The following is a 14,504-nucleotide window of genomic DNA, read 5'->3' on the forward strand; positions in this document are numbered from 1 at the left end:
CAGCCACGGAAGCTGTAGTAACTGCAACAGCTCACCAATATTCAACACGGGTTCTTTTAGCAACAGCAGTAGTGGTGATTAAAGATGATATCGGCAATCGATTTACTGCTCGTGCGCTACTGGACTCCGGATCCGAAAGTAATTTCATTACAGAGAGGTTGAGTCAGCGGTTACAAGTTCATCGAGATCGAGTGGATATTTCGGTGACAGGAATTGGTCAGGCGGCGACCAAGGTTCGGCAAAGGATTCAAGCGGTACTTCATTCGCGAGTTTCGGACTATTCCCGTGAGCTAGCATTGCTGGTTCTTCCAAGGGTCACGGTAAACCTTCTAACAACCACTATCAATACGGCTGATTGGACACTGCCGAGCGGAATGCAGTTGGCGGATCCTACATTCTTCGAGTCTAATGGGGTGGATACTTAGCATCGAATATTTCTTCGACTTTTTCGAAACAGGCAAAGGGATTTCCTTGGGGGAACAACTTTCAACCCTTAATGAATCCGTGTTTGGCTGGGTTATCAGCGGTGGTATTTCGGTACCAACTTCCTCTCTTCACATAAGCTATAATGTCTCCGCGTTGGATGGTTTGGATACCTTAATTGCTCGGTTTTGGTCCTGCGAGGAGGTAGAGTCAGGCACAGCTCATTCGCCTGAGGAGAAGCGATATGAGGAGTAGTTCCCCAGTACTGTGCAGCGGAATACGAATGGTCGGTATACGGTTGCTCTACCAATGATGAAAAGCGCTGTGTCAAGGTTGGCTGAATCGAGAAACATAGCTGCAAGGAACGACGGCTGCAAGGAACCGAGAGAAGGTTGGCAAGGGACTCATCCCTTCGAGAACAGTACGTCGGTTTTATGGAAGAATACCTCTATCTCGGACATATGGAGATGGTGAATGAGGATTCCCAAGGTTCGATTCGAAGGTGCTATTTACCGCATCACCCTGTGGTGAAAAAAGCTACAACCACGACAAAGGTTCGCGTGGTTTTTGATGCCTCCTGTAAAACATCTGCAGGAGTATCGCTAAATGATGTACTACTGGGAGGGCCAATAGTACAGGAAGATCTCCGGTCCATAATACTTCGATGCCGGACCAAACAGATCATGCTGGTATCAGATGTGGAGAAAATGTTCCGCCAAGTCATCGTTCGTCCCGAAGACCGCCCTCTACAGTGCATACTCTGGAGAAAATCGCCATCGGAAAGTGTCCGTACGTATGAGTTGAATACGGTTACGTACGGCACAAAGCCCGCGCCGTTTTTGGCTACTAGGACGCTGCAACAACTCGCTATGGATGAGGAAGGACATTTCCCTCTTGCAGCCCGTGCAACCATGGAAGACACCTACATGGATGACGTCATTACGGGCGCGAACGATGTTGAAACAGCAACGCAGATGCAGATTCAACTGAATGCGATGCTTTCAAGAGGAGGTTTCCAACTTCGTAAATGGGCATCCAACTGTCCAGCAGCCCTACTGGGAATACCCGAGGAGAATTTAGCGATTCGCACTTCCGATGGGATCAACTTGGACCCAGATCCATCGGTAAAAACCTTGGGGTTGACTTGGATTCCATCGTCGGACATTCTAAGGTTCCAGTTCACCATTCCTTCGCTGAATGGCGATAAGGTTCTTACGAAACGTAGCGTGTTATCCGTAATTCCAACTTTATTCGATCCCCTAGAACTTCTGGGAGCGGCTATCAGTACGGCGAAGATTTTTATGCAGCTTTTGTGGGCAATACGCGATGGAAATAAACAATCTTTAGGATGGGATCAACCGCTACCTCCAACGCTGGGTAAGGCCTGGAGAAGGTTCCACGAGAAACTACCTCTTCTCAATCAAGCCAAGGTCGAAAGATGCGTTATCATTCTGGAAGCAGTTGCAGTTGAACTACATTGTTTCTCTGATGCCTCGGAGAAGGCTTACGGTGCTTGTCTGTATGTTCGGAGCACTGATGCAGACGGAAAGGTGAAGGTTCGACTACTTTCTTCCAAATCAAAGGTTGCTCCATTAAAATGTCAGACCATTCCTAGGCTGGAGCTTTGCGGAGCGGTATTGGCTGCCCAGCTCTACGAAAAGGTCCGAACGTCTATCAAAACAACAGTAAGCGGCTATTTCTGGACGGACTCCAATTGCGTTCCACGATGGTTGCAGTCTTCTCCATCAACGTGGACCACATTTGTCGTCAACCGTACGGCTAAAATCCAAACAATCACGGGAGGCTGTCGGTGGATTCATGTTCCTGGAACCCAAAATCTAGCAGACCTAATATCCCGAGGAATACCGCCTCAGGACATCCTGGAAAACTAATTTTGCTGAGAGGTCTGGTTGGAGGAAAGCCCGAAACAATGGCCACGACCACCAGGATCGGTAATATCTGAGGAGGAGGAAGAAGAAAAACGACGAACAGTAGTCACAGCAGCTGCTTCTACAGTACGCGAGTTCAACCACGAGTATTTTAGCAAGTTTTCTTCGTATACTGACATGATTCGCCGAACTGCCTATTGGTTGCGTCTGATGAAGCTACTTCGAACAACGCCAACTAGACGAAATGAAGCAGGATTCCTCACCACAGCTGAATTGAAGGAAGCAGAAGATACGTTGATTCGTCTGGTGCAGAAGGAAGTATTCGCCGCTGAATTGAAGGCAATTTCGGCGGGATGTAATGTCTCAAATAAATCTCGGCTACGTTGGTTCAATCCTTTTCTGTCTACGGACCTGCTGCTCAAACTTGGAGGACGACTCAAGCACTCATTAGAGACGGAAAATGCGAAGCATCCCGTTGTTCTCCCAGCCCGGCATCCGTTTACTCAACTACTTCTTCAACATTACCATGAACGTCTTTTCCACGCGGGGCCACAGTTAATGCTGAGCGTATTAAGAATTCGATTCTGGCCACTAGGAGGTAGGAGCGTAGTTCGGAACATCGTTCACAGATGCCATAAATGTTTCCGTTGCAAGCCCACTTCCGTGCAACAATTTATGGGAGATTTGCCGGCTTCAAGAGTCACCATATGACGCCCGTTTTCAGAAACAGGGTTGATTACTTTGGCCCTGTGTATCTCAGACCCGTTCCGCGACGTGCCACAGTTAAGGCTTATGTGGCAGTTTTTGTCTGCCTGTGTACAAAAGCAGTTCATCTGGAGCTGGTATCTGATCTATCCACTGACAGGTTCCTACAAGCGCTTCGTCGATTTATAGCACGAAGGGGTCGAAGTACAAATATGTTCTCCGATAATGGAACGAACTTCGTTGGTGCTCGTAATAAAATGGAAGACCTGCTGAAGCTGCTGAAAAGCCACGACCATAACCATGCCGTATCCAGAGAGTGTGCCACGAATGGAATCCAGTGGCATTTCATACCCCCGAGTGCCCCCCATTTCGGAGGGTTATGGGAGGCAGCCGTTCGTTCAACCAAACATCATTTACTGCGCGTAATGGGTGAATCACCGGTGGCTCCCGAGGACTACATTACACTTCTTGCCCAGGTAGAAGCTTGCCTCAACTCTCGCCCCCTAACGCCTCTTTCCGACGACCCCAATGACCTTGAAGTATTGACGCCGGCGCATTTTTTGATCGGTTCATCTCTGCAGTCGATTCCAGAACCAGATTTATCAAATCTTCCAATCAATCGTCTCAATATCTTTCAACTGACTCAAAGGAGATTGCAGGATTTTTGGAAAAGGTGGCGCAGAGAATACCTCTGCCAACTACAGGCTAGGACCAAGCGTTGGCAACCAGCTGTTCAAATCAATGTCGGCAGGCTGGTAATTATCAAGGACGAAAACCAGCCTCCCATGAAGTGGAGAATGGGACGTATCAGCGAATTACATCCTGGGAGCGACGGAGTTGTGAGAGTTGTGACACTTAAAACTGCTACGGGCGCCTTGACAAGACCAGTTGAGAAGCTTTGTATCCTGCCGCTTCCAGAAAATTATGATCAGGCAAATGACAGTCAATCAGTCAATTCCACACAATAGTTAAAATTCCCTATCCACCATCCCATCCCGTCGAAGAGGGTTATTTTCTATTTTCAGAAATCCGACGAATTTCAGGGTGGGTGAAGATGTTTAAGAGTACAACGAACCCTACTTACTACAGCCCTGTCATCGTAAACGTTAATGTGATTTGAAGCCAACAAATTCCCACGCCACCGACGATGTGCACCGCTCCTTATTCCACGTAGATCGCCGCACAGCAATGTATCGGCTGTCCAACAGTACCTAGGCAGAAGCCTAACGATTGCCGAGTAGTAGCTTCTCTGAGCACGATCATCATTACCACCGTCATGACCATCATCATTGCCACCCGACGTGAGGGAGTGATAAGGATGACCAGCATGCTTGATAAGAGCGGCGAGAATATCACCCGCTCTTTAACCCTATGGAAATATCATCGCATCAACGGTGGACAGGCTGACCGATAGCAGTTTACGAGCAGCAGCAGTAGTTCACATCATCCAGTTCACCACGAAGAACGCACGGGCAGAAGTCTCACGGTCGTTTATTTTATTAGATTTAGACTCCACTAGTGATAAGACCAATAAAGTTTGTGCATGTGACTGTTTCGTTTTATAGTTAAAAATAAAGTGTAGTTAATTTATTTAATCGACGCGAGTGTTATTCTAATTACTGTATAGAATACCAGAAGCATCTGGAAGGCTGAAGGGACCTAGGATTGAAGAAGACCGAGTGCATGCAACAAACTATCCCGTTGGTCTGGTTTCCAAGCATCATCGTCAATGTTGGGGTGGAAGATTTATTGCAATCCACTGTTGAGCTATCAAAATTAAGGTATTTGGACCTCCTCCCAACAACGACCTTTAGCGTTGATTAATCTAGGAGTTAATCCCATGAAAAAATTCATAAAAAATCAAAGAAAATTCAGGTGGTATTTTAAAAGCTGTGAAAAATCGGGTTAACCGGGAAATTAAAGAATACCAACCGTGTAAAAAAAATATTGGGTGTAAAATCTTTAATACTTTAAACTAATTCCTTACCAAAAATATCGAAAAATCATGGCATTTTTCATGCTGTGTGATTCGTAGACGGGGTTAATCAAGCAGAAACTAAGACATATCTCGGAATCATGTCAAAATTGACGTGACAAAAAATGGATATTCAAAAACGATAAAAAAAATGACCACAAGTGAAGTGTTTACCCTTAAATTGCATTCAATGATGGCTTGGGTACGGCATAGACTTCAAACGTGGAGTTCCTTCTCAACAACATTTTGCTATCGAAAACCACGCTCCTTTTTTATTAAATTTCCCTCCAAAACGAAATCCGGGCGAAGGCTCGCAGCAAGCCATGCGCGGCGCGGATGGTTGCTTTTAAATTTGCTGTCACGTTTTTGTCCGTTTCCGCAAGAAATAGATTCGGCTGATGTATATTTTTTGCATATGTACTAGAAGAAAAAAGTTTAAGTTATCTGAAGTTTGAGATTTACGAGTTTGGTGACATTTACTAAAGAGCGATTCCAAGCAACAGCATCAAAATTTAAGAAAATTTTTAATTCATGATTTTCTATTGAGTTGAAACTTTGCACAGTTTTTCAATTTCATCTAAATCGTCATTTTCGATATCAAATCTTCATATTGAGTCACGACTAACTTTTCAAAAGGGTGTATGTGAAAATGGTTCAAAAATATTTAAAAGCTGCACAGCAAAAACGGAATGTTCGATTGTTATGATTTTTCAGCAAAGTTAGACAACTAAATGGTGATTCTTAAGAAAATGTGCACAGTAAAAAAAAAATTTTTTGCCTTTAAAAATATCATTTTTGTCACAAAACTCAAATATCTCAAAACCCTATCTTTTTTCGAACGTAATTTTTTTAGGAAAACGGTCCATTATATTAGCTATCTACCATAAAAATTTGGTGATGGTAAACTAATAAACAAAAAGTTATGACATTTCAAACATTTCACAATTTTCACATATAGTAAACAAAAAAATTTCCGTGTATTTTTTTTTTCAAGAATCGCAGTTTGATGCTGATTTTATTGTTAAGGGCCTTGCGTGAGTTAAACAAGTTGTTTGTATGATATTCCATATTTATGTATTCATCGATATTATGTATATTATATGTATAAATATTATATTTATAAATAAATAAAAATGAATTAATATTATCCTAAGTATTAAATTAAATGTGGCAGTTACACAATGTTGTTATAGAAACTCTAAGAGTTTTGGGTTTGAATTTTGGTATGGGTTATGATATCATGAAAACAGTTTATTAATACTTATTTTTATTTATTTTATTCAAATTTTTAAAATATCGAACACTTTTGAATTATTATCAGCACAGTTTGAGTATAGTTTTGCTTTAATTTTATTTTCCGCCAATGCAATGAAACAGTGAAATTTTTGGGTTCCTTGGATCGTTTTCGCGTTATTAACTTGCTCGCTGAGCTCTGAAGCCTTTATTTCGTACTCTTCAGTAGTAGTAAAACAAAATGATAATTTGGTTAAATCTTTTCTTTTCTACGATTTGCCCAATCAAAAAGTTCTTTTTGCAGTTTTAATTGGATGCTCACGTTCTTTGGCTAAACTTGCTCTTGTGGCCATGCGCTTTATTGTTCCTCCAATAGCATCACAAGGACCTTTGCCATGTGATGTAGCAAAAAATGCCATTCTGCATCAATTCCGTACATTGATTTAAATTGACATAGGCTCGAAAAATTCTTACGATTTTTGTACTGCGACGCTGCTCCATCAGACATGAAATATATCTTTTTGACTTCTTTATGCTTATCAACGCGTAAAAAGTTAATCCTTTTTTCAATGAACAAGTTTACGGATACTGAATCGTGTCTTAAATCTTCGGAAATTATAATAAAACTTAAGTGTTCAATTTGCGTACTTCCGTTAAAATAAATAACGAATGGATGAATTGTAGCTTGTTGTACGTTCCAGTGATGGGACTGCACTTCATCTTGCAATACAAAGCTGTAATTTTCAGGAAAATCACAAATGACTAAAAATTCACCATTTTGTAATGTATTTTTCGTATTTTTTAAAAAGCTGGATTGTTCTGTTTTAATGAAATCGTGAGGGATTAAACTTTCTAATTTCAAGCAAAAATATGACACAAACTCATCTACAGGTTTTACAATAGTTTCTATGTCACACCTATCCGTGGTCACCCATTGCTCAAATGATAACTGATCAATATATTTTTCTTCAAACTCAGCGAATAAAAGTATTTTCCAATGATGAAAATTCTCGACAATCCGAACAAGCTCCCAGACAGCAATTTGATGTTGTATTTCCACACAAAAGACTACCAGTTAACATTTTAATATCCTTTGTTAAATTGATTCTTTTCAAACTATGTAAAATAAGATTAATATTCTCATGGGTTGTGCACACACACATTATGTGTTCCTGAATTGGAAAGAAGCTTACATTGCCTTGGCCGAAGGCTTGCAAATGAGGAAAACCTATTTTAATATTATCGTGAATTTCCTTGAAGCGTGTGTACGCTTCTTTCAAAGTCGTCATCATTAATCGTTTTTGGATTGCTTGACGCTTTCCATCTTTTTTTACTGATACATAATCTTTTTGACCAGGCATAGCTCGACTTACTTCATCATCTTCAAAATATTGAACTACTATTTCTTTTGTCTCAACTGTTAATGCAGTACTAGACCTAGTATTTTTGGTTGAAAGACAGTTATTCTTCAATTGTTTTGCCTCTTTTACTGTATTTCTATTGGTTTTGAACTCATCAATGGCATCCTGAATAGACCACGAACTTGGCAGCATCCACAAAATCAATAATTTTTCTTTCCTTGTCGTGGCTACATTCGAGAACCTTTCCTTCATATTTATAATTACCTCATCGTAGTCTGTATTTTCCACATCATCAGGTCCTAATTTGAAGAGGTTTCTTCGTACAGCTTCGTTTATTTCACGGTATTTTTCTCCGGGTAATAAACGTAGTCCATCTTACTCCATTTAATCAGGTCACTTTTATCCCAGCTATGCCCTCGTTAAAGCGTTCGATGTTGACCTTTTGGATACACTCATCTTCCGATTGATTTGTTGAAACAGATTTCGCTGATGGTACGGTGGCAAGGCTCTCAGCACTTAATACTTCTGGTAATTCCTCAGTTGTTGTCGATACATCTGGCAATTCCTCAGTTGCTGTCGTTTTCGAACTTCCTGCGCTCTGCTCAACCGATGATATACAGATTGCTCTTTTGTCAACGTTTAGACGGCAGGACGTGCAAATGCGTAAATTTGTATTCAATGTGGACATTGGAGCATAACCAGTCGCTTTCAGTTTATCTATGGTGCTTTCGGTGAGATTTCGTAACTCTTTTGAACACTTTTTTCCATCAAACGGCCTACAACAGTTGAGAAAGCGGCTACTCATGTTGTTCGTAATATTTCAATAAACAAAATCACTTTTAAGTTTTTACTGACTAGTTTGGTGTCATTTGCTTGACTGAAGAGAAAATTACTATAAGATCTTTAACAACCTTAGTAGTAGTAATTTTTTTGCTTTTTCGTGAGCATTGTCATGGTATGTACCTATCATGCATTTGTTGTTGTTGAAGATACCCGTTTCCTCCCGATCATAAAGTCTATTCTCTAAGAGGTATATTTTTTGCAGGTAAACTATAGACGTACACGTGTATATAAATCTTTGATTTTGCAGCTTTTGTCTTAAAAATAACATTTCTGATATGTTTCTATCAACGTTATTATCAACAGGTTTCAACACTATTAAAAGAATTTTTCGCCAGTCACGTGCAATGAAAATTATGACACTATCAATACTTTTGATCACAACACTGGATCGTGTCTAAGTTTCTTATAGATGCTATGAATAATTAAATCAAAATATCATGAAAACAACTTGTTTAAATCACGTCCCTTAACAATAAAATCTGCATCAAACTGCAATTCTCGAAATAACTTACACAGAAAAAAATTTTTTTACTAAATGTGAAAATTGTGAAATGTTTGAAATGTCATAACTTTTTTGTTTATTAGTTTACCATCACCAAATTTTTATGGTAGATAGCTAATATAATGGACCGTTTTCCTAAAAAATTACGTTCGAAAAAGATAGGGTTTTGAGATATTTGAGTTTTTGTGACAAAAATGATATTTTAAAGGCAAAAAATTTTTTTTTACTGTGCACATTTTCTTAAGAATCACCATTTAGTTGTCTAACTTTGCTGAAAAATCATAACAATCGAACATTCCGTTTTGCTGTGCAGCTTTTAAATATTTTTGAACCATTTTCACATACACCCTTTTGAAAAGTTAGTCGTGACTCAATATGAAGATTTGATATCGAAAAATGACGATTTAGATGAAATTGAAAAACTGTGCAGAGTTTCAAATATTTTCGAAATGGTCGCTCAGGATCGACTGACATGCCCCCGTGGAATGCCTCTAAAGTGTATTCTTATTAGAGCGCGCAAAATCGTTTTGGTGAAAATATGTCTGAATGTGTAAAAATACCAGGAAAATGTGGATCATCAAAGAATTGCTCGGATAAGCGCTGGAAGAGTGGTGATTTTTTCGTGGACACTAGTTGTGGTCTTTTCTTTCTCAGTTCATTTATACGGTATTTTGGTGAGATTGTTTCAATTTGTTTTTATATGATTCCAAAACTAAATGCGCGCTGGATTTAAAAATCCGGAAGTTTGTTTATGGATCCATTATCCAATTGATAATGGTAGCATAAATAGGCGGGGCTTATTGCAAATGAAAGTGACCTCGGACTGGACGTGAGTTACCAGACAATCTGAAATGGGTTACTGGAGCTACAGTAGAGCTAAAACCTTCTAACTCCCGGACTAAAGCTGACTTTATTAAAGACAGCTTTCTTCCATAATACCACTGCCGGACAGTGGGGGGTTAGATTGAAGATACACACAAAACTAAATCCGGGCGAAGGCTTAAAACCTTTAAACATGAATTGCCTGCAATCTGGCGATTTCCACAATTCATTTGAAGCTTTTTTGGTGCAATTTCTCAAGCTTTATATATTTTGCTAACAGATATACATTTGATTTTATTGATGATGATGGTAGGTACAAATGTATTTTATTTTGAACTTTTTTTACAAACGGCGAAACGATGCAAAAATAGTGACTTTAGTGACTTTTGGATGCAAATAGTGACTTTTTAGGGACTAGACTCAAAATAGTGACCAAGTCACTAAAAAGTGACTCGCTACCAGCCCTGTACTTGGGTATGCATCCCTACAATTGTTGGGTAGGGTTGACGCGGATTCACCAAGAAAATGCTTTCACATTTTTTTAATACGGACGAGCCTGGGATTGAGAACTCACGATCTCTTGCTTGTAAGTCAGAAGCGGTAGTCACTAGACCACCGAGCTCATCATGAGTCTTAAATACAATTTGTTAAGAACATACACAGATACATCCAGTTTTTTTGTTAAGCCGTTTTAATTAATCAATTCCCGGCTTTTTAAATCGACTAAAACCAAACCGTGTAAAAACACCTGGGTGTATATCAAGAACTGTTTGGGCAGCATTGTTGATTTTTTACGTAGGACTACGTCTGTCTTTTCTATATTGGAGTACACTTTGCGATTGATATTTCTCGCGTGATTTTTGAAAACGTCGTAAGTCCAATAGAGAGGCTCTCTTTGTTTACTTTCTCTTCCGATTATTACAAAGCCATACTAACATTTACATTGGATTTTCCAGTACCGACCTGAAGAAAATAGCTTTGTCTAGTATGCTGAAGTGAAAATATTGCAACAAATTTTAAACTAGCCTAGATATTAGCAAAAGAGAGCGTAATGAAAGAGAGTCTCTCATTTGGACTTACGACGTTTTCAAAAATCACGCGAGATTTCAGTTCGTTCTATTTGAGGACGATACACTAAGAAATGCGGTAAGACGCGCGGCTACAAAGCAAGACCATGCTGAGGGTGGCTGGGTTCGATTCCCGGTGCCGGTCTAGCCAATTTTCGGATTGGAAATTGTCTCGACTTCCCTGGGCATAAAAGTATCATCGTGCTAGCCTCATGATAATACGAATGCAAAAATGGTAATGGCTTAGAAACCTCGCAGTTAATAACTGTGGAAGTGCTTAATGAACACTAAGCTGCGAGGCGGCTCTGTCCCAGTGTGGGGATGTAATGCCAATAAGAAGAAGAAGAACACTAAGAAATAACCATTTTTTTGAGCCTCAAATAGCCTAAATGATTTGAGTATAATAATAATTCCACGCTGATGGGGTTCATGTTTGCTCATCTGAATTTGATGCCAGTAAACCTTGAACCTTAATCGATTTCTGAATCAAATATAGTTAACATCACTTTGAAATATCCTCAAAAAGCAATTCACAACGAACAATTACCCATAGCGAGCAAATTACCGCTAATTTCATAGCTCAACCCTTATACTAGGACCACGATGGAAAAATCTTGAAAACAAACAGAACAACATCGTAGGGGGAGGGGAAATTAAAATCAAAAGCAAAATACTGCACCTTAATTGGATTTGCTCCGGTGATTCCTGTAGACCGTGAGTGAGTCTTGTTCCACCAGTTTGTTCCGCTGTAGGCAAATGGTGCCCCGTTCTTCTTTCCCCCGCACTCTAATCCGTAGCCACTTTCATCCGCGAACGATTGAATCCTATTCGATTTCCCAGCACGTTCCAGTCCAGCCAATTCCCCGCCAATAACAAACGGAGGTGCAAGTATGTCAACCGAACCCCCTTCTCATCACACGGTTCCGCGACGCTGGTTACGGACGACGACGCGCTGGGGTGTTTTGGTTTTCCTTTCCAGCTGAGATTTTTTCTTCAAACATCAATAAATGCACACATAATCACTGCACAACAAAAATAACAATAATAGCACCGACTAGCCACGAAAATGCCTTCACACAAAAGAGCTTCCACGAAGGGAACTTGAAATGGGTGGTTCACTAACACTAGTCTCGTCGTCGGCGTCGCTGGTGGTGTGGTCCTTCGCAGTAAAGTGAGAAAGAGCAGATTTTTACTTCTGGCCGAAAAAAATCGGTTCGATGAGGGACCCGTGAGCAGGGTTCTGTTGATATTTCACTTTCACACATCCAAACAATGGGGGATCGAGTTTTGCGTATTCACGGGCACAAACAGATCCTGATATGCAAGACGGTATGAGGCGCCGTGGGTGGATGTGCGAAAGGATTCGTGAGAGGGTCCGAGAGAGAGAAACGGTACTCGCACAACACCTCACTTGGCCGTTGATAAGATTACACAACACAACCACTGTTTGGGCTAAAAGGATAGATTTTTGCCTCTCAGTTGCTCACGAAAAAGCTTTCACTCTCTGATTTTCCGGATTTTTTTATTTGTAGTTTATGTTCACAAGCTTCCTTCCTTCCTGGTACCACAGACGGACGAACTCTTCACTCCATCACAGCTGCTAGAGGTAGGATTTCACTGCAGCCCAATGAGAGGGGCGGAAGGTGAGGAACGCAAGCTCCCTCAACGTTGGGAGTGAAACGATTTTTCACCGCTAACTCGGTTTACGGATGGAAAACTTTGAGTTATTTGCAAGCTGGTGGCTCGTTGGATAATTTGAATTCGAAACTGGTTCAATATATCGATTAGATTAATGATAACACGCCACAGCGACCAGTCACATGACGAATTGGAGCACTATTTTCATTTTTTGCCAAAACACGGACGTAACGTTAGTGGATGCTATTTGTAACACGGATCACCAGCAAAACCAGACTAACCACGAGAGAGAGCCTTACGGTTTACCAGGCGAGAGCTGTGTTCGGTTCCCATACAGTGACGTTAGCACTCGAAGGGGCTAATTATGTGAAGATGCAAAGGCTATGAGGACCTTTCTTGATAAATACTGTGCTAAACATTGTTAGTTTTATCACAAAATCACTTTGATAACTTTTCAACGTTTAAACGCGCTTTACACAGCAAAATTCTTTCGTAAAGAGACCACCAAACAGACAACAGCTAATCACGTCAACACAACACTGCACAATCCCACTTCCTGTTACGTCAATGCCAGGAGCTGAGAGAGAGAGAGATGGGCCTGATGGTGTAGGGTAGGTACAACAGATGCGCAAAAATATCGCACCTTCTAAGGGAACTGCCGTAGGAATTGCGCACCACCACCACCACCATCACCGTTGCATTGCATGAGCGTCGACGTCTGAATAAGGCGGCTTCAGTTTTAGTTGGCGACGGAACAGGAAGAGCATTGCTGGGGTTGTTGGGTTACTACCTGAAATTCAAACTTTCTAGCAGGGAAGATATTACGAGAGGTGGTTCGAATATTTATGCTTTTTGAAGGATGCTTTTTTTTAAGTTTTCATAACCAATGCTTATCTTATTCGTTTAATTAAATTAATATAGCTACAACAAAAGATCCCACTTGAAGTCATCCCTAACTAATCATCACTATAGTTGATTGAAAAATAAATACTTCTACCTCTAAAGCTCCCACAAAAGTGGCGCTTCTTTTAAAAGTTCGTTTTCGGAGTAATCTTCTTCTTCTTCTTATTGGCATTTCATCCCCACACTGGGACAGAGCCGCGTCGCAGCTTAGTGTTCATTAAGCACTTCTACAGTTATTAACTGCGAGGAGGTTTCTAAGCCAGGTTACCATTTTTGCATTCGTATATCATGAGGCTAGCAGGATGATACCTTCATGCCCAGGGATGTCGAGACAATTTCCAAACCGAACGGCACCGGGAATCGAACCCAGCCACCCTCAGCATGGTCTTGCATTGTAACCGCGCGTCTTACCGCACGGCTAAGGAGGGCCCTCGGAGTAATACTGTAGCCAAAAACTACGTCGCGAATATACTCAGAACCAGTGGTGCAATTTATCAACACTACAGAATCGCACCAGCATTTTTATGTTTTGGATTTTTCTCTTTTTCTCTTTGCCTATGATGATGCCTTTCAGTCAGAAAGACAAAGCAGGAATAGGTAAGCCAACTCGGTTTGCTAACGTCGGGCTGAAGGTGATGATTATTCGGCACAAATTTTCTATCTTTTTTTTCAAGTGACAGTATTCAACTATGCATTTATATATAGGGCCGCCACTTTCACGCACCAGCGAGTTAACTGAATGGACTGTCACTGCGGGCTGAGAAAAAATGGTCTTTTATTTACTGTATCTTTGATTGCTGCTGCTAATTATTTTCAAATTTCGCTGCTAGAACAGTGAGTGTGAACAGACAATGGTATCAATATCCTACAAATCTCACTCACTGAGACTGAGAATTCGCACAACTGCTCAAAATTACAAATGGAATTATTAGAAATGGTATTATAGAAATATCGGGTATCGCATCATTTGAGCAGCACCCCTAGTCCCGTCCGTAACGTTTGCTACTAGGGCACATTTCTTCAAAATTACTTTGGTACATGACTACTAGTCATTGACTAGTCATTGACTAGCATATGTAGATTTCTAGTGATGCACAAAAAACCAGTCGTATGGTTAAAATGCGGCCGAGCTATGAATGTTGC

General features: G+C 40.8%; 2 protein-coding genes across 2 annotated transcripts in view; one reads left to right on the plus strand and one right to left on the minus strand.

Annotated features, from left to right (window-relative positions):
- LOC134210897 (semaphorin-2A) overlaps nucleotides 1-12,901 on the minus strand; it is a 367,095-nt gene extending 354,194 nt beyond the window's left edge. Inside the window, exon 1 of the mRNA XM_062687324.1 lies at nucleotides 11,500-12,901. The gene's annotated coding sequence lies outside the window, so the exon portion shown is untranslated. The remainder of the gene's footprint in view (nucleotides 1-11,499) is intronic.
- LOC134209261 (uncharacterized) lies at nucleotides 891-2,315 on the plus strand. The gene has a single exon (XM_062685242.1). It carries the CDS (start codon nucleotides 891-893, stop codon nucleotides 2,313-2,315), a length of 1,425 nt encoding a protein of 474 aa, XP_062541226.1.
- Nucleotides 12,902-14,504: the final 1,603 nt, after the last annotated feature.

Source organism: Armigeres subalbatus, chromosome 2, assembly GCF_024139115.2.
Source record: "Armigeres subalbatus isolate Guangzhou_Male chromosome 2, GZ_Asu_2, whole genome shotgun sequence".
Taxonomy (NCBI): Eukaryota; Metazoa; Arthropoda; class Insecta; order Diptera; family Culicidae; genus Armigeres; species Armigeres subalbatus.